This window comes from Cornus florida, unplaced genomic scaffold (assembly GCF_030987335.1).
Source record: "Cornus florida cultivar Cherokee Brave unplaced genomic scaffold, ASM3098733v1 CherokeeBrave_3.0.0_Hap2_Chr09, whole genome shotgun sequence".
Classification (NCBI taxonomy): Eukaryota; Viridiplantae; Streptophyta; class Magnoliopsida; order Cornales; family Cornaceae; genus Cornus; species Cornus florida.
This window is the reverse complement of record NW_026775579.1, coordinates 72,183,107-72,207,980: the sequence shown is the minus strand read 5'-3', so window position 1 is coordinate 72,207,980 and position 24,874 is coordinate 72,183,107. Positions and strand designations below refer to the sequence as shown.

At 36.3% G+C, this 24,874-nt stretch overlaps 1 protein-coding gene across 1 annotated transcript; it reads right to left on the bottom strand.

The window, feature by feature from the left end:
* Positions 1-1,663: 1,663 nt before the first annotated feature.
* Positions 1,664-18,230, bottom strand: LOC132274366 (eukaryotic translation initiation factor 5B). Its single transcript, XM_059775631.1, has 12 exons — positions 18,005-18,230; positions 15,247-17,789; positions 15,040-15,147; positions 14,841-14,941; positions 14,625-14,715; positions 14,423-14,533; positions 14,275-14,340; positions 7,030-7,089; positions 5,999-6,556; positions 4,857-4,976; positions 2,254-2,373; positions 1,664-2,166 (listed from the first exon to the last, which is right to left on the bottom strand). The coding sequence occupies exons 2-12, from the start codon at positions 17,734-17,736 to the stop codon at positions 2,101-2,103; spliced, it is 3,891 nt and encodes a 1,296-aa protein (XP_059631614.1). The 5' UTR covers positions 17,737-17,789; positions 18,005-18,230; the 3' UTR covers positions 1,664-2,100.
* Between the last annotated feature and the right edge of the window lie 6,644 nt (positions 18,231-24,874).

Here is a 24,874-nt window from a genome sequence, read left to right as displayed (position 1 = left end):
CTGTCCGATGCGTCTGTTGCAACATGCAACTGGTGCAAGGAAAATTTTCTCCAATGGTTGACACTATGGTCATTAGAAGTTCATTCCAGATGCTATTATTATATTTTCCAACCTAGAAGACACTGTCTCATTCTATGAAGACTTTCCAAATGCTATTATCTTTTCTAACGCTGAAGACACGGTGCAATGAAATTAGACATTTTTTTATGAAAAATGATAGGGTCAATCAATAAGTCTCGAATCTGACGTGTTTTTGTCCACCTCATCTACTTAAACATTTTTCATCATCTACTTAAACAGTTTTCAAAAAATAATTATTTAACACGTGATAAGTATAGCCAACCACGTCAAATTTGATGTTAATTCTGAATTCTTTTTCGTTCCCGTCATTCCTCTTCTTTTATTTAGGGTAAAAAAATGATTTTAAGGCCGGATAACAAGCGGCTTAACTCACAAAAAATAATAATAATAATAATAATAATAATAAATCACTAAAATAAATAGAATTACCAAACGACATTATTGTAGAGAAAAAGGGAGAGAGAGTTAAAGTCGTTAAGGTATTCTAATTTCTAGAGGTTTTTTTATCTTAAAACGGTGTAATCTACTAACTTTTATTAAATTAGTTACAATAATTTAACATAAGCCATAAACATATCTTAAATGACACGTCATTTAGTAGAAAATTTAACTTATAATAACTTAAAGGAGTTTTAATTGAATTATGAGAATATTTATAAAATTATGTCTCGTGTAAAATAAAGATAAAAATAAAAATCCATAGAATGTGACTATAATTTATCTAAAGTATAATCTCCGGCTGCAACTCAAACGGAGGCGAATCTGAGCCCAACCAAAGGTACAAAACTTACAACCCAAATTGGATCCGAACTCAACATCCAATTTGTGCAATCTGAGCATGTTTTTCTAAGCTAGGGTTAACTGAGTTAGCCCAGTTAACTAAACGGGTTACATAATAATTTAATAATGGACTAATAGTAGAAATATTGAAAATAAAGGACTAGTCCAATTAAAGGGGTGAAAAAATAAAGGAAGAAAAAGTAGTATCAGCAAGCGTACTTAACAAATTATAGTTACAAATTTTCTTTTCATCAATTTTCTTTTAAAAGACGAAAAAATATCCCATTGGCAAATAAAAGGCCAAACATTAGGAGCAACCCTCTCCTGCTACATAGTTTTGTGCTATATAAATTAATAGAATTTATATCAAACTTACTTTATAAAAAATAAATAAAGAAACAAAAAAATACAAACACACCATAGAACGACTGGCTAATTTTTATGAATTAGAATGTAGAAGTGAAATTGTTGTTAGAAAAAAGTTGGGAATATCGCATAAACTCCTATGGGTGGTCCATTTGGTCAAATAAAATTCATAATCAAGACTCATACCCCCTATATCATCTTTGTCCCTAATTGCAGCCATGAATGAAATTATTCTTCGTTTTAGATGAAAAGGCACACCAAATAATGATTTTCAACATTCTTTTAGAAACAAGCTAAATTTTCCTGTATTCTAATAGAGGCAAAAGAGAACTTAGTAGGGTTTAAACTAACAAGGTCTTACTCCATGACCCAATTGGGTGTTTATCATTGGGGTTTAAGAAGAAAGCCAAATTAAATTAATCTGCACCGAAAGACAAAACGAAACTACCCAATAATGTAATGTTCATTTGATGTATGAAAAGAATTGTCAAGGAACAATTGAATTGCCAGAATTGTTAAAACCGTTTTCGGACAGCTCTGGGTGAATTATTCTCATATTTCCACTCTTTCATTGCTTTCGTACAAACACCTCGTATACGCTACACGTGAATTAACAAAAGATGACAGTACAAAGAACAGGAAGAAGATGCTTTAAATCCAAACCACGATTTTGAACAAATGGCTTTCCCTTGCAAAACAAAATTGGGCATGCACTTTATCACTCCATAATATCCCGACATTTCAACCGCCGTTTCAAATTTATGCTCCATCCCTCTCAAAAAAAAAACTCTATGCTTCTTTACATTAAGCAGCTGGCAGTCAAGAAAGGCCCTGAAAATACCTGAAACGATGAACTGACTCCGACTTCAAAACTCATTGTATCTTGAAGAGAGTTTTCAGTTTCACAACTAGCCTCCACTCGTCAATCGACAGGTCATCCTGTACATTTTCCAAGTTGGTAACCAACAACAGTAAACATAATCATTTGATGAAAGCAAACTGCATCTGAAGTTCAATTTCACTTACCCGATAATTAGATTTAAGTATGTCAATTGACCTCCTAGAGATGTGGCTGACAAGCTCATCTTCAATTTCAAAATGCCTGCCAAACATTTTTTGCTGTTCCTCAGCATTGCTACCAACAATCTGCAAAAGCATCAAAAAACTGCAAATGAGGGCCATTCCAAAATATATGGAAAACTGCTTCCTGGTCCAGTAAAGCAGCTCAATTGGATTTTAAGAACTACGTATTTAAGAACATTCGAGAAACAAATCTAGTCTCAACATAATTAAGATAGAGTGAAACAAGTTGAAGCCAGCTAAATACTCAAAATGGTATCTATAGCACATTCTCTATGGTTTAGAGAGAGAGAGAGAGCAACACTAGTTCTGTAAGCACAATACAAATTGGTTGAAGGCATTGGATATATGGTATGACATACCACGACACTAACTCCTAATTCGGTAAGCACATACAAATTGGTAGAAGGCAAGGTTACATCCAATGTTTTGTAAATCTTATCCAAAAAATATAAAATAACACAAGTTTGAACTGCCTAAACAAAGTGGAACAGATCCTGAATGCTCTCAAACTTGACCAATCAAACTCAAAAAAACTACTCAGTTCATCGCTGCATATTTTTCATTCATAAAATTAGGAAATCACAATATTATAAGCTGGTATTGAGCCGTATTGCTGATAATGAGATGTACACGTCCCACCTATTCCATAACCAACGATCGCAATTTAAAACAATAAACAGGAAAAGATGAAAAAGAAGGGGTGATAATAAAGTAACGGTATAGGGGAGCAAATTTTTTAAAAATTGAATGAAATTCATATGGGCAACCTAACATTTTAGATGACGGAGTGCATCTCCGTCATCTTAAAGTAACCAGAATAAGCGCAAAAAAGTTCAGTAGCATCAATCCTAAATTTATAAATAGAAGATTGCATGTCCACACAGTGTTATTGGCTCAAGGAGCTAGAGGCCCTTTGGAGCCTAGGCATCTCATAAGTCATATCAATATAGAATTTGAAAGTTTAAAATACCATAAAAGCATTCATATCTCATAAGTCATATCAATATTCCAAAAATTAATACCAAATATAAACAAGTAAATCCATCAACTATACAAGCATCCAAGAACAACAAAAAATGAGCACAAATTTGTTTTCTTGAAAGGCAAAATAGAATTTGTTTTTTTAAAAGGCAAAACAGAGCACAAAAAAGATATATATATATATATATATAATAATAATAATAAATAAATAAATAAATAAACTGTTAACAAGAAAAGAAAAATAATAATATATTGAGCCAAAAAAAAAAAAACCCGCAGAGACAGAAGTAGACACGAGAAGAGAGATGAAGTGTCAAAGAAGAAAAGGATGAAAAACAGAGCCGCCCCCCCCCCCCCCCCCCCCCCCCCAACCAAAAAAAAAAAGACGAGAGGAAAACTAGTCGAAGAGAGAGATGTGAACAAAGATGATGAGATGAGAGAAGAAGAACTGGCGTGGCTTCGTCTCACTCTTTCTGTGTTCGGTTGACACTTTTGACTCTTGGGCTTTCTTATTTGTTTATTCTTTTGAACAAAAGTTCCTTCTCTCATACGCTTGGGCTTTCTTATTTGTTTATTAAGTTGCCACAAGTACCTTTTTGGCTTTAGAAATAGAATAACAATATTTTTGGGGGATAAAAAAAAAAACAGTGAGGGCGCCAGCACAACCGAGGCATACGCCTATTAAACATTAGTGCGTCTGGGATGACAACTAGACCGACTTGAGCCTAGGTGCACCTATGTCCACACACATGCTCCAAGTGAAATACTTGCAGTTGTATAAGTTCAGACTGACAAGCGTGAGGACACGTGTTCAAGCCACCTTGTGCAAAATAATGCATATAATGCAATAGTTGGGTCTCTCTCCAGTCTTTACCATCACCAAATGTAGGTAGGACCAACAGTCGGTTAATAGTCCATCGTTTCACATTATATAAACCAAGATAGGTATTGTTATCTTATGTTTAGATACTTCATATATCATGTAGTGTTTTTTAGGCAAACTGTAAAATTCAAGGACATTTATTGCTATTGGCCAAATGCTTGCAACCCAGATACTTCCTACAATTATTTAGATGATTTTTGCAACATTCAGACGAAGTAAAGAAGTTTAAGGGTCATCCAACTCCCAACTTTGACAAAGCAGGGATGAGAAAAACAATTAGCTTTGAAGTTGCCAACAGCATTGAAAGCTGCAACATTCTGCATCACAAGGATGGATTCCAATCCCATGACGGGAAAGACAGCTGCAACACCACTAATTTAAAGTACTTGATTTATAAATGTGAAAAATTAGTTTGGACATTTTGAAGTCCAACTGATATGACAACATTCAATATATCTCATGTAGCATCCAAAAGATACATCATATCTATTACTACTTGCTTAAAATAAGGGCTTGGAAGATTTTAATAGAAGTTCATATAGTTTTCCTATTTGGTGGTTGGGGTGAGTCATCTGTACAGACATTAAAAGAAAATGTAACAGACTCATTTAGCTTCCTCTGCACACATGATAACTCCAATGCTAACAAAAATATCACACATTGCGTCAAACAAATATCATACCTTAATGGCCACCTTCTGGCCTTTCTTGGCATAATCAACTGGTTTGTGGTTATTCTCGATGGATCCAATCCGACCAATATCAATAAAGTCTCTTTGAGGAATGCAGATCGGGGTTCCAACCTGAGAAAATATATTTCAAATTATCACGTCTTTGTCGATTACAAATATTTGCAAGAAAAGTACCTCTAGACTTGTTCATATGAAATGATTGATCTAGTAACGCAAAAAGAGCCCTTGGCACCCAAATGCCAAAACAAATTAGAGCACATGCAAGGGCGGAGAAATATGGCATCATAATTAACACTGATACGTTCCAAGTCAAGCAATATTAAGACTAGGACCATATAAAACAATTCAAGGTGATTAATGAGAACAATAGGTAGGCAAGCAGCAAGTGAGATTCAAAATACTGTATACATATGCAGAAAAGAAGTCTAGATTCAAAATGAGGAAGTTGCAGTTAGTAGTCAACTCTGTAAGTATTTACAGATGACAGACAAAATGAAAAATATCACACAATTAATTCATAAATCAGTGGGGAAATAAATAAATAACCTATGCATGATTAATGGAATATCTTCACTAATCGGTGATTTTACTCGAGACGGATCCAACAAATTCAGTCACAACAGTAACCAAAACAAACAAAAGTTTCATAAGGAACTGAATCTGCCAGTAAAAGCAACACGAGCATCTTTGTCAACACAAAGAATTGAGTAATTACACATCAATATCTCTCCCAGATACTTATTTTAACCCTATAATTAACCTCAAAACCCATGGTCATGTTGCTGTAAAATCTAAAACAATTGGACATCAATATCACTCTCAGATACTTATTTCAACCCTAAAATTACTTCAAAAACCATATCATAGCAGTCAAATCTAAAACCTATGGTCTACAGAGCCATAGAAGGTTAAAGCATATTTGGAATTAAAAGACAATAACATTCATTGATCGCTCAACAGGCTCATGACAGTGAAATGCAACGTAAGAATTCAGCAATATCCAACTTATCAAAAAAAAAGAATTCAGCAATATCCATCAATTGGCAAATGGAACAGGTGATAAGATAAATTAAAAGAACCAAATAGCAAAAGACAATGATGACAAGTTGACAACAATAATAAAAATAAAACACCTTAGCAATTCCTTCAAGAACATCAACCCCAAGGACAATGGGATCCTTCTTGTTAAAGACACAGTTAGGCATAATCTTGAGAACACATGGAAAGACTGCTTCCTCGGCAGCTTCCTTCTTCTTTTCCTCCTTGAGATTGTCAATGTAAGCCTTGAATTGATCGAACAAGTGATAAATGATATCGGCCATGAATATTTTGACACCAACTTCATCTGCAAGTTCCCGAGCCTCTTGTGTCACTTTAACATCAAAGGCCAAGATTGTGGCATACTCTTTCTTCTTCTCAAGCATGACGCTTGCCTTCATGACATCCTTCTTATGTACAGGGCCTATGCTTATACCGCTAACAGGTATGTTTACAGCCGGGGTCTTCAAAAATTCCAGCAATGCTTCTAAGGATCCAAGAGTAGATGCTTGAACACAAACTCCCTCGCCAGTTTTATCAATCCTGTTCAAAACAGACTTCATATCTTCCATTGCTGATTCTTTCATATCTTCCACATCGTCATTAGGCCCCACCACATGTAGACCAGTGCCTGCAATTGCATGCTCAAGGCCCTGCATAAGATGTAATAAACAAAAACAAGAAATTCTTTAAGAAGAGCACAAGTCATGATATCTGCCATATGTAAATTTTAAGATTAAGATGAGGCTAGGAAAGGAAGCAAATTGGCTCAGCTGGCCATCTTCTGCACCAAGAAGGAATATGCAACACACTTGTGCATCTACTGTGCTCAAAACCTTATCATCTTTTCAGAGAGACGGTGTATGTGGGTGTGTGGGGTGGGGGTATTGCTTATCCAGAAAATTACTCTCTCAACAATTAGATATTGTACAGATGAAGTAATTATTGCTTAGACTTCCCTCCCACCATTATTGATGTGCCTTGTCACAATTTAAATATTTTAAAAATGCTCCTTATACCTTTGAATAGCCAATAGGGATGAAGTGTGAAGAATACAGTCTACAGATCACACCACCAATTAGATTTATTTCACGCAACAGGACAAATATTAAAACAATAACAACACCTGTGCGGTAATCTTGATACCCTGGGCAGCCTTGATTTCTTTGTGATGCAAATATGTTCCCTGAAATTAGAGAACCACCAAATCATCCTCATCGCCATCCAAATAATAAATATTAATGATATAACAGTGAACTTAAACACACTATTTACAGAACAAATTTTCATCTCAGATGTGTAAAAAAATGAATAAATAAATAAATAAAAGAATAGCCAAATCTTTAGTCTCTTGAAGATCTAGAAGGGGCAATACAATCCCCAACAACAAATGTTGACAGGCAAATGGCATTAGTGTTCTTTAGAGAAGTATCATTTCGCATACGGTCACTTAGGGTTAGGAAAGTCACCAGAATGGTTGCCAGAGAAAACACTGAAACAGTTATCCTACTTCAACATATAGCCCACTTCTAAATAATTCTGGACCTCATTTCAAGGTTTGGTTTGTAAAGACACCTCATTACTCCGACATCCAACAGTCAGTTCCCAAGCGCCCACATGTTGAAAGATTAAAAAGAAAGGGAAAAAAAAGCGCTACACAACTCTTTTTATGATAAATGCAAAGTTAACTTTCATGATCTTTAAAGAACACAAGCCACTTTGGACGACATTTTACCACATTCTAATATTTTCTTAATGAACAGAGCACTCAAAATTTTCAAGAACTACATTCTATTTACCATCCATCCACCTCTTAATTTTTGTAAAGATGTTAATTTCTCCTCATTTTACAGTTCCTTCTTTTTTATGCTGCTATATTACCCCCCCAAAAAAAAAGGGGGGGGGGGGGGGGGGGGGGGGGGGGGGGATTGGGGTAATCTCTCTCCATAGATTTCAACAAAGGGTAATGGCCTTTTATACAAGACAAGATTATTGACCGTGTTTGTCTTACACTACTCATACGATGGCAACGGGGCGGGGAACGCCATCCCCATCCTCGTCCGAAACTGTTTATTAAACGGCGGGGGCGGGTTTTGTAGAGTACTTTCGTAATTGTATCACGAATCTGACGAAAGTAAATAGTTAAACAAATTTTCAAGTTTCAACTACAGTAATAATTCTCTCTCTATGCGGACAAAAACAAGAGTCAACTTCTCAATTAGAACTTGAGACTTAATATTATTGTAACATGAAAATAATACATAAAAGTTCTCAAATAAGAATAATACAAAATTGATATTTAGTGATCTGAATAAAATAAACTAAGATTTGCTTAATATATACCTAATATTATTGAATATAAAATAAAGTATAAGGACAAAATTGTAATTTAAAACCATAAACAGGGTGGGGCAAGGTGGGGTGACCTTTCCCCATCCCCACCCCATAACCATGCAGGTTTCAATCCTAACCCCCATCCCAGCCCAAAAACCATTTAACTACCCCACAACCTTTCTAAACGGGGTGGGCCAGGGTATTTTGCCATCCCCACATACAACAACCAGAGTTAGTTACTAAGATAAGTTGCAAACTTCAATCCAGCGAGCTGAACTGCTACCAAAGAATTCTTGATCAAAACCGTCGCAGCCTTTTTCCTTTTTGGTTCGCAATTGCAGCTAGTTTCGTTATGATTCCTCTACTATTTACAGGTCTCCTAATATTAGATATTTGATAACTTTAAAAAGAATTGCAAAATACCGTAACAACTTTTTGAGAAAATAACTTCGTTCCACGGAGAATAATTAATGATTCTTACTTTATAATTCATAGTTTTGTCAAAGTAACCTTTATAGATAAATTATTTATTATTTAAAAAGAAATGTATATGTATATATATATATATATCAACCTTCATAGATCATACCACATTATTAGCAAAAGCATTTTCTTAGTAATTGTTATTAGTATATTAAAATTACTAATGTTAATTTGCTTAACAACCATCTCGACAAGATTTGTTTTTCTGATCTCTAATTTGACTCCTACGATAAAACTACTACCTTAACATGTTTTAGGTAAAACAGTATCTTCAGAAACATCTGTAGTTCTTAGTTGCCTACAGCTTGCTAAAGTTATTACCTACTTTAACTTATCACTTTATGGCTAGTAAATATGTTATTCTATTGTTTGTGTCTCTCATGTATTACTTCTCTCCATAGATCTCCTATTTCTGATAGCACATGTGTCCTCCAGTGGGGATCAATTACACTATTCTCCATTTATGCAACCCGTCTCATGCTACAGACAGACTCCAATCATCTTATGTATTCATTCAAGTCAAACAACAGATGGAGCTAGAAAGCCTTCTCCACATGCACTTGAGATCTCCAACGGGACCAAAGCCTACTACACAAACATCTCTATTATGAGAACCTATACATCACGAGAACTTGCTCGCTATAAATGAGCCTCAGATGAAGACTTAAAGACAACTGCTAAATCTCTCATGCAGGACAAAACACCCTGATGCATCCAAGACACTATCTCAGTTGGGAGCAAGGCCAGGAATGGCTAATCGACATGGCCCACCGTTGGGGTTCCAATGATAGCCTTATGGGAACATAGAGGTACTTGACTCAGTCGCTAAATTTGACGCTCTGCCAAGGGACCCTCCTGCTCAAGGCTTACACACACCTCGACCTGGCTCAAGGAAAAAGAAATATCACTTTGACTTCCTATTAGCGAATGCCCGCTGTGACATGGCAACACCATTTAGACCACTGAGATTTTCTAGCGGTGCTAGCTACATCAGTGCCACTTTACCATATCAAATGGCCCCGTCTCTGCAATAGATCACCGCCACATCTGCAGTGTTATCCTCATTAAGTCACTATCAGACATTCTCATCGCATTTTTAGGTGTCTTCTTGAGATACACCTAACTTTATTTGATATCGACATGAGCATTACTGGACTATAAATAGGTCCCAGCATGCAACTAACTCCTCTCATGCATGATGCATCAAAGAACCTTAAGAACCACCAAATCAAGTCTCTTCAGTCATGAAAATTAGAGATTAACTATTAGCTTTGACCCAAGGAGTCGGCGACTCAGTATTAATCTCTAGAGTGCCAACCCCTTTTTCTCTCTCTCTCTCTCTACTCTCTCATACACTACCCCTTCCCCCCTCATGATCAATAACCCACAGCTCTAAAAAAAAGTGGATCACCCAGCAGGCCATATGTATGTTTGGACAACACAATATCTATTTATCACGTGTATATGCAATATGACCTCATCTAATTTTTTTTATATATGATTGTAACTTGTCTGTTAAATTTCTTATATTTATTAAAAATCATTCATATCAACTTGTATAATAATTGATAAGTGATAACTGATATAGTTTGCATATAAAAAGGTTAAATGTGTGTGTGTGTGTTTTTATAGATATGCATGTGTGAGAGTGAAACATGGAGATTGATTTTGATTTGAAAACACCTTTGAATCATTGTAATAAGATGGATTTGAAATAGTACAAGAAATTCAGATTACGAACCTAGTTAAGGAATTCTTTGGGGCTTAATATGCATTCAGATTACAAACCTGGTTAATAAATTCTTTGGGGCCTAATATGCAAATGAGGTGTGCATACTGATGCTCTTAGTTATGTTTTTGAATAATATATAATAGGGTTAATTACACTGACACCCCGTCAAGTTTGGCCCAATATCACACTAAAACATCTTTCGAAAATTACTATCACTTAGGTCCAATTTTACTTTTCCGTCAGTAACCTAATCAATTTCATTATTTAAAAAAACCTAATCAATTTCATTATTTAAATAAAATAAAATAAAATAAAACAAACAAACAAACCAATTTATCCATATAGTTCAATAACAATCTCCATATATGAAAACAAACAAATAATAGACGAGATTCTTAGTCTATTTCAGAGACAAATATTACTAACATTTGGAAAACTCAATACAACTACCACCAAAATTAACTTCAATGGACAACGATACTAAAAACAGCAGTAAAATACAAAGAGCCTCACAGATATTAATCTATCTATTAGTATATCTATATATTAATATATATCATTTATCAAAGGTTATTCAAGTCATTTCAACTCTTTTTTCAAGTCAAAAATGAATCATAAGGGTAGCAACGTTGCTTTACATGCAAAAAGTGTTCTGACACCACTAAAAAGTAACATTTGGGGTGTGAGTGAAGAACGGACCAAAAGGTTATGATGTGAGTGATAGTAATTTTCGATAAGTGTTATAATGTGATATTTGGCCAAACCCGAGGGGGTATCAGTGTAATTAACCATAAATATTATGTATGTGTGTAGAATGATTATGTATATGCATATGGACAATAAGATTAAATTCTTATTGTCGGATGAATTCATCTTGCTATATATACATACATATTGGTTGAATAGTGTAGATGATGGAGAATTGTATGTCAATGGCTGAAGTACTACAAGCGATGAAAAACGATCTTATTCTATAACTTGATTCTCTCAATTTTAGTTTGTTTTGAGTATGATTTAGCGTGGATTTGAAGCCTATAGTTGGTTGTTTGGTATTGAATTTGAAAAACCCAGGGTTGCAGGTCGTCAGGTTGAAGAAAAGGGGGGAAAAAGATCTAAATCAGGTTTACCCATGCGCGAGGGAATGCGTGTCGGCTGTGGTTCGACCTCCGGATAGGACCACAAGATGGGCCCACCCTCAGGTCCATCTGAAACTACTTTATAATTATTCTGAATTTTAACTATTTAAAATGGGTAAATTACACTGACACCCCTGAGGTTTGGCCTTACATAGATGGAAACTTTGCAAAAAAGGATCAATAGCACCCACTTACGTTTGCTCTGTCATACACAAACACCCCTAGGGAGCTCTAACACCATGTAAATGACCTGCATACCCATTGACTTGTCTAAAGACAACCTTAACACGTAAAATTACCAAATTATCATCACATGCAAAAAATTTCTAGGCCAAAATACACTTTTGGACTCTCACTTTTGCACGTGTAATACACACACACACACACACATATATAATATAACTAATATTTTGTATATTTCTCTCTAAATATATAATTAGATATTATATGCATATGTAATATACATATTAAATAAAAATATACTCATTTTTAAAAATAAATATAAACATTTACATGCATAATTAATTTACATAGAGACACTAAAAAATATTACATAAAATACTATAGACATATTTGAAAAGGAATAAATGTAATGACCCTCACCCTAGCCAAACACAATATTGTCCGCTTTTGGCTCCCCCAGACCAAAGACTTCCCAGGGGATCACCCGTCCTGGTACTACTCCAGGTTAAGCACGCTTAACTATGGAGTTCTGATAGGTTCACGGCCATCACGGCTTTAAAAATCGTAAAAAGGTATTGAATCTACATATAACACTTGCCCCATCCACACTCAGGCGATGTGGGATTGTGCACCTATAACTCGCCCAGTGTGGTAGCCTGCCAGTGTCTCGCACCCGCCCACGCACACCCGCCCACATTGGGTCGCCACAATAAATGCGCAATTTAGAAAGAAAAATATAAAAATATAGTAAAATAATCAAATAAAATCAATGTCACAAAGGAGCTTGTTCTGGGTTTGTTGGGGAAGAATGTGAAGGTGCATAGGTAGGATCTCCATCAAACCAACACCTCGAAGCACCCAATCAATATTGCCACCGACGTATTCAGTATCACCAACAGCTCTCTAGCTAGGGCCGGCGACTTGCCTGATTATGACGACATATTGGACTGGTCCATCCTCTTTCCCTTCAGAATTGAGTCATCAAACTGAACGGCGATGGGGCGATTGAATACACTTTGCTATTTTTACAACTCAACCCAAATCTCTCTCTCTCTCTCTCTCTGTAAATCCACACAACCCACTGTGACCTAACTAAAATGGCATTAACTGAGTAGCAACCCCACTGTACCCGTCAAGATGGGTGCAATAGGGCATGTGTTGATAGAAGGCGTGTGGGCTTTTCTCATGAATTTGTTTTTGGGTCCATTGAATGGAAGGATGATATGCAACATTGAAGTTGTTAGTTCCCCTGTTTTCACACAATCCATGTATAAATACGTACACACGTATATATGCACCATATACTTACAGACCCATCTTGTGTCAGACAATGGTGGGTGGTGATTGTGGGGTGGAGGTTGCAGTGGCAAGCTTATCCTTGACCTTTTTTTTAGAGTGTACCGCTAATTTGAAATAAGAAAAGGAGCACTAGTAGGATAGGTGGTCCCTTCAAGTGGAGAGAGAAAGAAAGGAGTAGGCCAAGGCAGTCAAGATTAAGATTCTGGCACGGGGATGGTGGAGAAAGAGAACGAAAGAAGGGTGGGTATTGTTGGAGGTGGCAATGGTTGGTGGAGGTTGTCGATGGTTCTGGTGAAGACTAAAGAGGTGGGGGTTGCATTTTCTAAAAAAGGACATTTCGGTCATTTAATTATTCTGATATTTTATATCAAAAAATAATTAAGTATTGAAGGGCAAACTAGACATTTTACCCTTTTTTAGGCTATGTTTGGATCCAAAATCTGATGGGGTGTCATTGTGTCAAAAAATGGGCTAAGTTCTATCTAGTTGTCAATAGGGCAAACCACACGGGGTGTCCCTGTAATTTACCCATTTAAAATCGTGGAAAATTAGATAAACATATGTAAAAATTTCCCAAAAAACATAGAAAGCTATAATCTATCAAAATAAGCCTAAATGGGTTAAAATACTTAAATTTAGAAGAGAATTATGCGGTTGAATTAGATAAAGTGTCAGAAAATTAATTCTTTAATACACTTTACTTGAGAGTGCAAATTAACAGTGAAGGGTTAGGTCATGAGATTTTACCAGGACCTAAATTAGATGCTGGGGGAGATTTCTGAATATTTACTCTCACTAGTTAATTTGGAGAGAGAATCTATTAGTTCACGCACTATATTTGGGTTTGAGATGAGATTCTTTTTATATTCAAATTTGGAACGTGACACCTCGCCTCCCAAAGAGGAGGTTGAGGGTTCAAAGTCCTAGTTAGCACAAAAAAAGTGGGCATCTTAACACAAAAAAGAACATTCATCTCAACTTTCCTAAATGAATTCCAACATACACAGAAATAATAATAAAGTAAGACGGAAACCAAAAGGTAACCACCAAAAGATGCACTAGAATCTATTCCAGACTCATCAACCTCATGCATACGTTTTAGCAATATACATCTCTCAGATCATTGTTTATTGCATCCTACTTAAAAAAATTAACCACAAAGAAATAAGAAAGCCAAGAAGAAAATGACAAAAGAAAACCTTACCTTAACTCGAAGTTCCTTCATTGGATGGGGGGTGAGTAATGCTCGAATTGAAGTAACAATAGGTCCCTGAAATGGAATTGTAATATGTAAGATTTTGAAAACAAGGATTTCATTAATCTCATGCAGTAACAAAGTATCAAATGCTTGCCTGCATGCCACAAACAACTATTTGATCTCCTTCATGGAGCACGCCATTAACTAGCACCACATCAATGGTAGTCCCATGACCTTCAACAACCTTAACCTCCAAAACTGTACACTGCAAAAGGTTCCAATCCACAATCAGAAATCAAACAATGCCGCTATCTCTCTGCGTCCAAACCAACCAAAGAGAGAAAAAGAAAGCATACCTGCACTTCATTGCTGTATGTAAGTTTTTCAATCATCGTCTTTTGTGTCCATTGAACCAATAATAACAACAAATCAGGGATGCCTTCACCACTGTTGCATCAAGAAACCCAAAATTTCATAATAGAGACCACGAAATGTAAGTTTTGTCAATTGTGGGTGTAAAAGAATGTTGAACCAGCCAAAGCAAGGTCGGACCAAGGGTCCATGGGAAATACCTGATTGCACTTGTAGGAACAATACTGAAAGTTTCCCCCATTTCTTTGTTTTTATAGTACAATTCAGTGTTCAATCCTTGCTCCTTGAACTGTGTGATAACCTGAGATGATCCCAAAATAATTAAGGGAAAAAAGAATTGTTCGTGTGTCCGGTAACCTGGAAAAAGATCGTACTTAAAGAAGAGCGATTTATAGTGACCTGAGTGACCCTCATATTAAATTCATTTTTAACATCTTTTGATTGTTCCTTCATTGTGTTCCGGATTGGTGCATTGCGGGAAGCTTTCCACCCATAAAGTCTATCCACCTGCAAATTATGAAATCAAAGAAACAAATCAAACATAAAAAAAGGGAGCAAAATCAGATGCGATAGAGGTTCAGAACTAATATCACATTGTAATCTCACCTTATTCAACGCAACAATGAATTCTGTGTTCCTCATTTTCAGAAGATTGAGTGACTCGATTGTCTGTGGTTCTAAGCCATGCATTATGTCAACCACCAAAATCGCAATATCACATAAACCTGAACCCCGAGACCGCAAATTAGTGAACGATTCATGTCCAGGTGTATCAATAACCAATAGGCCTGGAACATTCAGCTTTGCATCATCTTTCAATTCCTTAGTTCTCTCGCGTATATTCTCCGCAGGAAAATATGTCGCTCCGATTTGCTGAGTAATCCCTCCAGCTTCACCTTCCTGGACATTAGTGCCTCGGATACAATCAAGCAGCTTGGTTTTACCCGTATCAACGTGACCCATAATACAACAAATTGGGGAACGAAGATTACTTTCACTCTGGTTAGAGAGAGCATCAGAATTCTGTGCCTCCCTTTTCCCTGTAACTTCTTTGCGCTTGTTGTCTGTAACCGCATTCTCAGGTTGATTTCTTTTACTTTCAACATCCTGAGATTTGATTGGTGCAGCAGAGATAACATTCTGGGTAGCAACTGCCGGGTTGGAAGCAGAATGAGGGGGCCCTGCATCCCGAATAGCTGCCCGAGCACTTTTGATCTCTTTTTTTACCACAAGCTCAGGCTCAGATTCATCTTCCTCATCAGCAAATGCACTTTTACCAGGCAATTTAAGATCCGTGTCATCCCAACTCTTCGCATCCCATTCATCATCATCTTCCTCCTCTTCAATTATGTTCTCTTCAACCACATTAGCAACTTCAGTTTTCTCTTCAGCACTCACCAACTCCTCTGCTTCAACCTTCTCTGGTTCTAAGGACTCCACCTTAGAAACAATTTCCTGATCCTTGACTTCTTCGCTTTCAACAGCCTTCACAGGGGCCACACCATTTGCTTGAGGAAGATGTGGCTTTGACTTCTTTGTTTGATATTTGGGCCGTTTTGTTGGTGCCCCGCCATTGTCTCCAGAAGGAAGAGGCAGACCTGCATTAGCAAGTATTTGGTTCCTCATTGCCTCCAACCGACGTGCTTCTTCCTTTTGCTTTCCTGTTAGAAGCTTCCCTTCCTGTTTCTTCTTTAGAAGTTTCTCCTTTTCCTTTTCCTTTTTCAGCCGCTTCTTCTCTTCTGCTAGCCTCTCAAGTTCTTCTTGCCGCCGCCGCTCCTCCTCTTCCTTCTTTAACTTCTCCTCTTCTTCCCTCTTCTTCCTTTCTTCCAATTCCTTGAGCTTTGCAAGTCTCTCTTGCATCTCCCTAACATGCTTCGGAACTTTCTTATCCGCTACTTTGCCCTTTGTTTCTTCCTGTTTTTCTTGCTTTACTTCCACTGCAGCTGCTGCTGCCGCCTTCTTCTCTTTTTCCTTTTCCTTTTTCTTTTTCTTCTTCTTTGCTGCCGCAGACTCCACAGCTCCTTCTTCTTCAGCTTCCTTTTCAGCTGTATCATTTTCCAACCCAATTGGTTCGGGCTGAGTCTGAACTTTCTCCTCCTGTGGAGGAGCAGGAGCAGGTTTTGATGTAGAGGGAGCTTCACCGAGCTCAGCTAGAATCTTTTCCAGGTCATCCTCTTCTTGAGCAGTCCTTCCACTCTTCTTTTTCTTCTTTTTGTTCTTTGAAGTTTCTGCAGTGCTTTTGGAATCATCAGCTTCTTTACTACTAACACTGATACTAGGTTGTTCAGGTTCAACTATATCCGTAGATTTATCTCCAATCCCTGCTTCAGATGCACCTAAAACAGTATTAGTTTTCTTTTTGGAAGACTTCTTCTTACCAGTGAAAGTAATCAAAGACACATCCTCTTCGTCCTCTTTAGCCTCATCCTTGTCTTCAAGCCCATCAAAACTAGATGCTGTGATAGCGCTGCCACCACTTTTCTTTTTTGATTTTGATGACTTCTTTTTCCCAGAGAAAGCAATAACTGGCTCATCATCGTTATCATCTTGCTGTTCTGATATCGAATCATCAATCCCGTCCCCTTCATCTTCATCACCAATTGCACCAAATGCCGACACAGAAAATAAACCGCTACCTTTTTTGTTCTTTGATGACTTATCACCCATGGAATCACCCTCTTCCTCGCTGGCAACATCTTCATCATCCCCATCCTCATCCTCCTCCTCCCCAAGTAATCCAAAACTCGACGCGCTAAACACACTACTGTTAACGCTCTTTTTCGACTTTGACTTCTTTTTTCCGGCAAATTGCACTGCCGGAGCATCATCACCCTCTTCTTCAACACCTTTTTCCTCAAAATCATCATCCTTGGTCTGTGAATTCTTGGAACTCCCCTTCTTACCCTTCTTCTTACCAGCAACCGGGCAAACCTTCTCTTCCTGAATCGGTTGTTCCTCAGAAAAATCTGTCCCTAACGAGTACTCATCATCGTCTATGACTGCCGCCTTCTTTCTCGACTTAGCCCCACCGCCCTGCGCTACAGTAGCGGCGGCGGAGCTATCGTCCTCACGGGGTGTAGGTTTCTTTCGACCCATCAATATCTTGCGATTTCGACAGATGATTTACAGTCTTGAAACCCTCCAAAACCCTATAATCAACTCAATAATCAATACTATAATATAATAACTAAATCGAAACAATTAGATCTGTATTTGTTTATTCATATGGATTTGTTAATATAACATGGCAAAACAGCAGTATCATTTTTTGGATTAATCAATTACAGATGAAACCAAACGCAATCACGAGACAGTATATATATCAAATTACAAACAAAAGTTTAGAGAGAGATAGAGAGCTTGCCTGATGAGATGTTTGACGCTGTGATGATCCGATGACAATTGCGGCGAATCCGATTGTATGTATATATATATGTGCGTGTGTGTCTGTGTATATCTGCGTGAGAGATGCGGTGAAACACAGAAAAATAACGAGGATGGGAGTGGTGAAATAGAATAGAAATGAAGGAAAATGAATAGAGAGAGGAGGAGAGAGATGAGATATACACGAGAGATGGGCTCTACCTCAAGGCCCTTTTAGGGTAGGGTAATGAATGGGCCGCTGTACAAAAATTAAATAATCGCACCTTTTTAGAAAGAAATTTTTTTTTTGTTCAATTACTCCAGTCCATTATCAATATTGGATACAAATTTAGTCTCTCTCCTAACCTCAATTAATGACAGCATCACTCGGTAATAATTTATTGAGTTGTGCTTATGCTAACAAAAAAAAATAGATTAATTTCAATAACACTCGTTTAACCAAATTTCACATGAAAATATATTTCAAAAATAAGTATTACTTAAACGTCATATAACTTTTCGTATCTAACGCCATTAATAAAATATAAATGGATATTTTTATCCTCATTTATTTATTGTATTTTGATTCAAAGTAGCAAAATTTTAAAATAACTTAATTACTCTCATTAATTACTTTGACCTACAACTCTTTCTCTCGCTCTTGACTTCACCTCTCTCTCGTGCCATCTCACTAACTCACATTTGTCTCTTTCTTACTCACCCTTCCTAACCACTGCTATAAAATTCTAACACGTCTTTAACATTAATATCTCTCGAGAATTGTATATATATACGTCGTCAATGTATATTGTATACAGATGACCGCAAGTCACCCCTCTCGAATCAGGACATACCAAAAGGTGCTCAAAACCCAAACCTGCTACCAGGGCAGCGCAGTAATCTCTTTACAATCACCTATCCTTTTGTTATCTTGTCGACCCAAAGGTTGATTACGTTGTTGATCCTTCATTGCTGGTTTAAGGTTAATTATTTTGTTGCTCTTTCATTACTAGTTGATTATATATATATATATATATATATATATATATATATAATTTGTACTTGGTTATAGTGTTGTGCATTTATATACATATTTAGTATGGTTGTAGTGCAAGTTCTCAAATTTATCATCATTTACTTCTATTTTATTTGTAATTATGGTATTATGTTTAATGGATTTTGAAAATTTTCTCTAGTGATGGCCATATATACATATATATATGTGTGTGTATATATATATATATGTGTGTGTATATGTATATAACCTATATATACTTGGTGTGAGAAGAAAGAGAGAAGCGGGTTCAATTTTTTGATATTTTGGACATTTAAAATGGATTTTAGGGATATTTAAGTCATTTTATATATGAAACAACCTTTTGGTAAGTCAAATACAAAGTGAAATGGGTAAAAATGTAATTTTAATGTGAAAAGTAGCTTGAGACCACTAAAAAGCGACATTTGAAATGTGAGTGAAAAACGGATCAAACGTTTATTAGGTTAGTGATAGTTATTTTCGAAAGATGTCTCTATGTGTGATTTGGCCAAACCTCATAGGGTGTTACTGAAACTAGCCAAAAAAAAATTTTGATATTTATCGGACATCTTTGCCCAAATTTCATCACTTTAAAATTATGGGATAATTTCACTGACACCCCCTAAGGTTTGGCCAAATATCAGTCTAAAATATCTTTCGAAAATAACTATCACTCACATTACAAACGTTTGCTCCGTTTTTCACTTACACCCCAAAAGTTTGGCAGGTGTGTCAGACTACTTTTTACATGTAAAAAGATATTCTTACCGTTTGACTTTGGTTTGACCTATTTAATTATTTTTTATGATTGAAATGACATATTTACCCTTAATCCATCATCATTATCAACATAATCCATCATCATCCATTGTCAACATGAATCCTAAAATAATTGCATGGTACAAACAGACATCCTCCAAGACACTCTACCCACCCAGCAATCAAGTTGGGGAAGAACGTTATATTCTGCTTGCTTGTTGCTTCTCCTCATCACTTCCACCGTCACCACCGAAGTGGAATAAGGCTTCCAAACAAATATAAGCTTTCAGTATACATTCTATACCATAAATCTCAATATCTTTTATTGTTTTCGTTTTTAAATCATACCAAATAAACCTTTCATCATCCTGTACAAGTAGTAGCAGTAGTACTTCCCTACCGGTTTTTGAAAAACCCAGAGGCTTCAAAATCTCAAACCCCATAAAACAATTTAATCCAAGATTCTTTAACTCCATACTCCTTCATTACCCATATATCAACACCTACACTACGACTGTGGCACCGACCGATATTCTTCAACCCCAAGATCAAATATAGCAATCAACTTGGCCCTATCTGACAAACGTTGTCTTCGTCTCACAACCTAGTGCAAAGCCCTACTAACAAGTATAGCATTCGATGCCATATAAAAGAGATTATAAGGAAAATCTTGAACTCTTCTTCAGGAATTCAACTTTAGGCTGTAAACCTTAACTTCAGAGTCGAATGAATCATCACCATTGCCAACATACTCTGTTATTCTCACCACCTTGTAGTCATCACTGACACAATCATACCACAATTCACAGTAATTTATTTTCGGTTCTGTTATCCGTTATGGATTTTTTATCATTGACGCACCTTGTAGTCATCACTGACACAAACATTGCCAACATACTCTGTTATCCGTTATGGATTTATTATTTTTGGTTCCCCTATTTTTCCCTCTGCCGAATCAGTCTCGCACCGTTGCCGGACCAGTGCACGCAGATTTATACAATCAATCAAGTTCTGCATCTCCAAATTTGTCGTCGTAGTTTCTGATTGCCGAAACAGTTCTTGCTAAACTGTAAGTTCAGTCCGTGCCCACCGGCTTAGTTCGTGTCTCGCCGGGCACGACAGTTCTTGCTTCTAGAGGAGATCTATTAAGATCTTCGCCAGAAACTTCAAACCCGGGCCATGGAAATCTTAGCGGTCGTGGTCGAGAAAGATCCATCACATCTTATTTATCCTCCACTCCATACTCATTAAACCATTCGGACGGAGACTATAATCCCGAGGCAGATCTGTGCATGCACCTTCGCCGGTGATTTGTACAATCAATCAAGTTCTGCATCTCCAAATTTGTCGTCGTAGTTTCTGATTGCTGGAACAGTTCTTGCTAAACTGTAAGTTCAGTCTCCTCGGTTCAGTCCGTGCTCACCGGCTCAGTTCGTATCTCGCCGGGCACGACAGTTCTTACTTCCTACCGTTCCGTGCTCGCCGTCGTCACCATCTTCCATCGTCTACTCCTAATAGTCGTTCAGATCCGCTCATATATATATATATATATATATATATATATATATATATATATAATTTGTAATTTTATAAAAAAAAAAAAAGAATTAGGGACAAACATGTCTTTTCACATGTTTTTAATGGAGGCAGTAACGGAAAAGTGAAATTGGACCTAACTGATAGTTATTTTCGAAAGATGTTTTAAACTGATATTTGACCAAACCTCAGGGGGTGTCAGTGAAATTAACCCTAAAATTATTCTTGAAAATTATTCCATTTTTTAAAAAATATTCTTGAAAGCTAAGCGTTGAGGTGCTCCTTGTGTCCCAAAGCCCATTTTCGAGCCTTACACCCACCCCTCTAACCACTAACCACAAACATTCTTCCCATAAAAAAATAAAATAAAATTGTTCTTGAAAATTGAAGTTAAATATTATAGGAAATTATATAATTGACTTAAAATTATTCCATCAGTTTAAAATTATTATTGGGCCTCTTTCCACTGAGGTGGCAAAGAAACATTGTCCACGTGTTAAGTCGGCTAAGTATAAAAAAATAAATAAATAAATCCAATCATTTAAAGTAGCACAACTCAAATGGATTGTTTTGTATGACATGACAAATTATTGTTATCCACGTCTTAAATTGCTAAGTTGTTAGTTTTTTAAGTCATTAAACGTAGCTCTGCTCTAACATTAGTCTCTTTCACGACTCTTTCTCTCTCATCTTGGCTTTTTTTTTTTTATCCTTTTTATTCGGGTATCTCCCTCTACTCTCCTCTAGCTCGTCCCTCTTTTTTTCGAGTGCAGGCTTGGTGTTATGGTTCCTTGCAATTTGTGTGGGATGCTTTGATTATCTTCGAGAAAACGATTACGTGCCTCCAAGTCTGAATTTTTTAAAATTTTATTTTTGCTATATTTGTAAATGCAAGTGATTTTTTGTGATGTATTATAATTATTTTTTTTCAAAACCTTACAAAGTTTATTCAATAACATTTTTTTCTTGATAATTGATTTTCAATTCATGGAGGTCCGTTATAATGTGTCTCATATTATTGAAAGTTGATGTTATTCGAAGAAGTCCGATCGGTCGCATTGTCACAGATCGATAGCACTTTCTCAGTTGGGAGTTATAAGAAATGTGTTCGGTTGCACTTTTTTGGGAATATTCATACTTGCCTAATATATGCGATAATTGTTTCCTTATTTGAAAATTTGATTTCTTAATGATTGTAGACTAGTAAGACAAGTTGTTTATCTGTCATTAAGGAATTTGATTATAAGGCAAGTAGTGCACACCAAGGAATTATAATCCTTGCAAGTAACGGGTTTGAGTGAATAATTGATGGAAGGGAGAGTGGGTGCAGTGGTAGATAGATGTTAAGGTGACCTCACATGTGAGTGGTAGCTATATTTGAGGTAGCCTCATGCTTTATGAATATATATATGTGTGTGTGTGTGTGAATCATTGTATTTATGCAATTGTATACATATTCTCCATTCATTATAGTAAAGTTATTCTCTCCGTGGATACATCCTTAGTTATGGTGAACCACGTAAAATATTGCACGTGTTGATTGCATGTGTGTGTTGATGTGTGATTGAATCTCTATGCACGCTTGTGATGTGATGTGATGTGATGATATGATTTGCTTCCGTTATGCTAAACAAAGGGGATTTATTCCCAACAACTAGTATCAAAGTTGTGTTGCTTATGTGTGTCCTAACAACTTGTATAAAAACTTTTTATTTATGTGTGCCCTAATAATTAATATCAGAGCTGATGGTTTTTCTTGGAAGGTTCATCCTTTATCAAAGTCGAAGGTTCGTTGTGTGAAGTTTGTTAGAGCTGAAAGTTTATCCAGGATATTCAATATAAGAATAAAGAAATGTGTGTTCACCTAAAAATAACAGTTGAGTAGGGGTGGCAATATATATTTGACACGACACGCTAACATGACACGAGATAAGTGGATTTGGGTTTGGGTTAATCGTATTCGTATCATAATCGTGCTGACATGGATTGACCCGTTAACTAAACGTGTCGTGTTCGTGTTTGACCCTTCTAACACAATTAACTAAATGTGTCAGATAAACGTGTCGAATTCGTATAAAAAATGACTTATTCAGCTAAACGCGGAGAATAAATATGTTGTGTCTATGTCAAAAATGACTTAAACGTGTCTTTTCGTTTCATTTCGTGTCGTATTAAGTCTTGACCCATTTATTAAACGGGTTACGCATGTCATGTTACACGTATAATAATCGTATCGTATTCGTATCAAGAAGTCTTGACACGATTAATAATCGTGTTATGTTCGTGTCATAATCGTGTTGACACGAACACGACCCGTCAACACGAATAGCCGCCCATACAGTTAAGTTAATGAAAATGTAGTCCCACAGGAAGTGGGTTTGCTCTTAACCCGAAATCAATAGTGGGTTTACTAGAAGCCAAAAAGATCAATGAGTTGGTTGATAGACTTCCTTTAAGTTAATGAGTGAGCCAGTGAATTGGTTAAATTGGTTAAATTAATACCTTAACCTCAAAGGCCACAAAAATCTATGGCAAAAGTGCAAAAAAACCCTTAAGGTTTTACCAAGTGAGCACAATACCCTTTTGTGGTACAAAAGTGAGTAAGTCAATCCTTATAGTTTCAAAAGTGAACAACTTACCCCATTGGATTTCACTTCTAATCACTTTCCGTCCGATGTCATTGTGTATTTATCAAACTACCCCTTATAATTAATTTTTTTTAAAAGTAAAAAAATATAAAAGGCAAGATATCTTAAATGCGCTCTATAATGACCTGAGGCGTTACATCATCCTAAAATTGACTTAAGTGTTGTAACTCCTCATATGTGCCTTTGCCTGGATTATGTAAACTTTGGCCTAATTATTATTATTATTAGTGATAAAGTAATACTTATATCATGTGTTACATTGGTTCATGTCTACTTGGTGCCAACTTCAGGTTAGATATGGTAAATCTGAAGGATTTTTCCAGTGCCAACTTCAATTTGGATAGTCCTACTTATACATATTTAACGTACCTTTCACGATTTTATTATATCATCAACTACATATTACAATACAGACCATTTGATATAATCTAGTTCGAAAAACTCTTATAGTAGCTGGAAGAGATAGAAGTGAAAGAAATAAACGTTAACATATATATGGTCCAAGAATAATATATATATATATATATATATATATATATATATATATAAATGTTTAAATGAGCTAACCTTGGAGGGAGAGCATAAAGAGCAAATGCAAACGGAAAGGAGAAAACGTATATAAATGGGTTTGATTGCAACAAATGAATGAAAAGGCTTTTTTATAGAAGATGGGGGTATAACGATCATGTTGAATGGTACTATTGGGATTAATAAAAAAAAATATCAATAACGTGTATCACAAAATGGATTGAAATTGGTCGGAAGTGAAATGCAATGGACAAGTTGCTCATTTTTGTACAAGAACTGGGTTGCCCACTTTTATACAATAGGGATATTGTACTCGCTTGGTGAAACTTCAAGGAGATTTTTTGCCCTTTTGCCAAAATCTAAT

Coding starts and splice junctions, on each gene's coding strand:
- LOC132274366 (XM_059775631.1), bottom strand. CDS start 17,736: ATGGGTCGAAAGAAACCTACACCCCGTGAGGACGATAGCTCCGCCGCC. Junction 14,534..14,624: donor CATACAGCAATGAAGTGCAG/GTATGCTTTCTT, acceptor AACCTTTTGCAG/TGTACAGTTTTGGAGGTTAA. Junction 6,557..7,029: donor GTATCAAGATTACCGCACAG/GTGTTGTTATTG, acceptor CATCTTATGCAG/GGCCTTGAGCATGCAATTGC.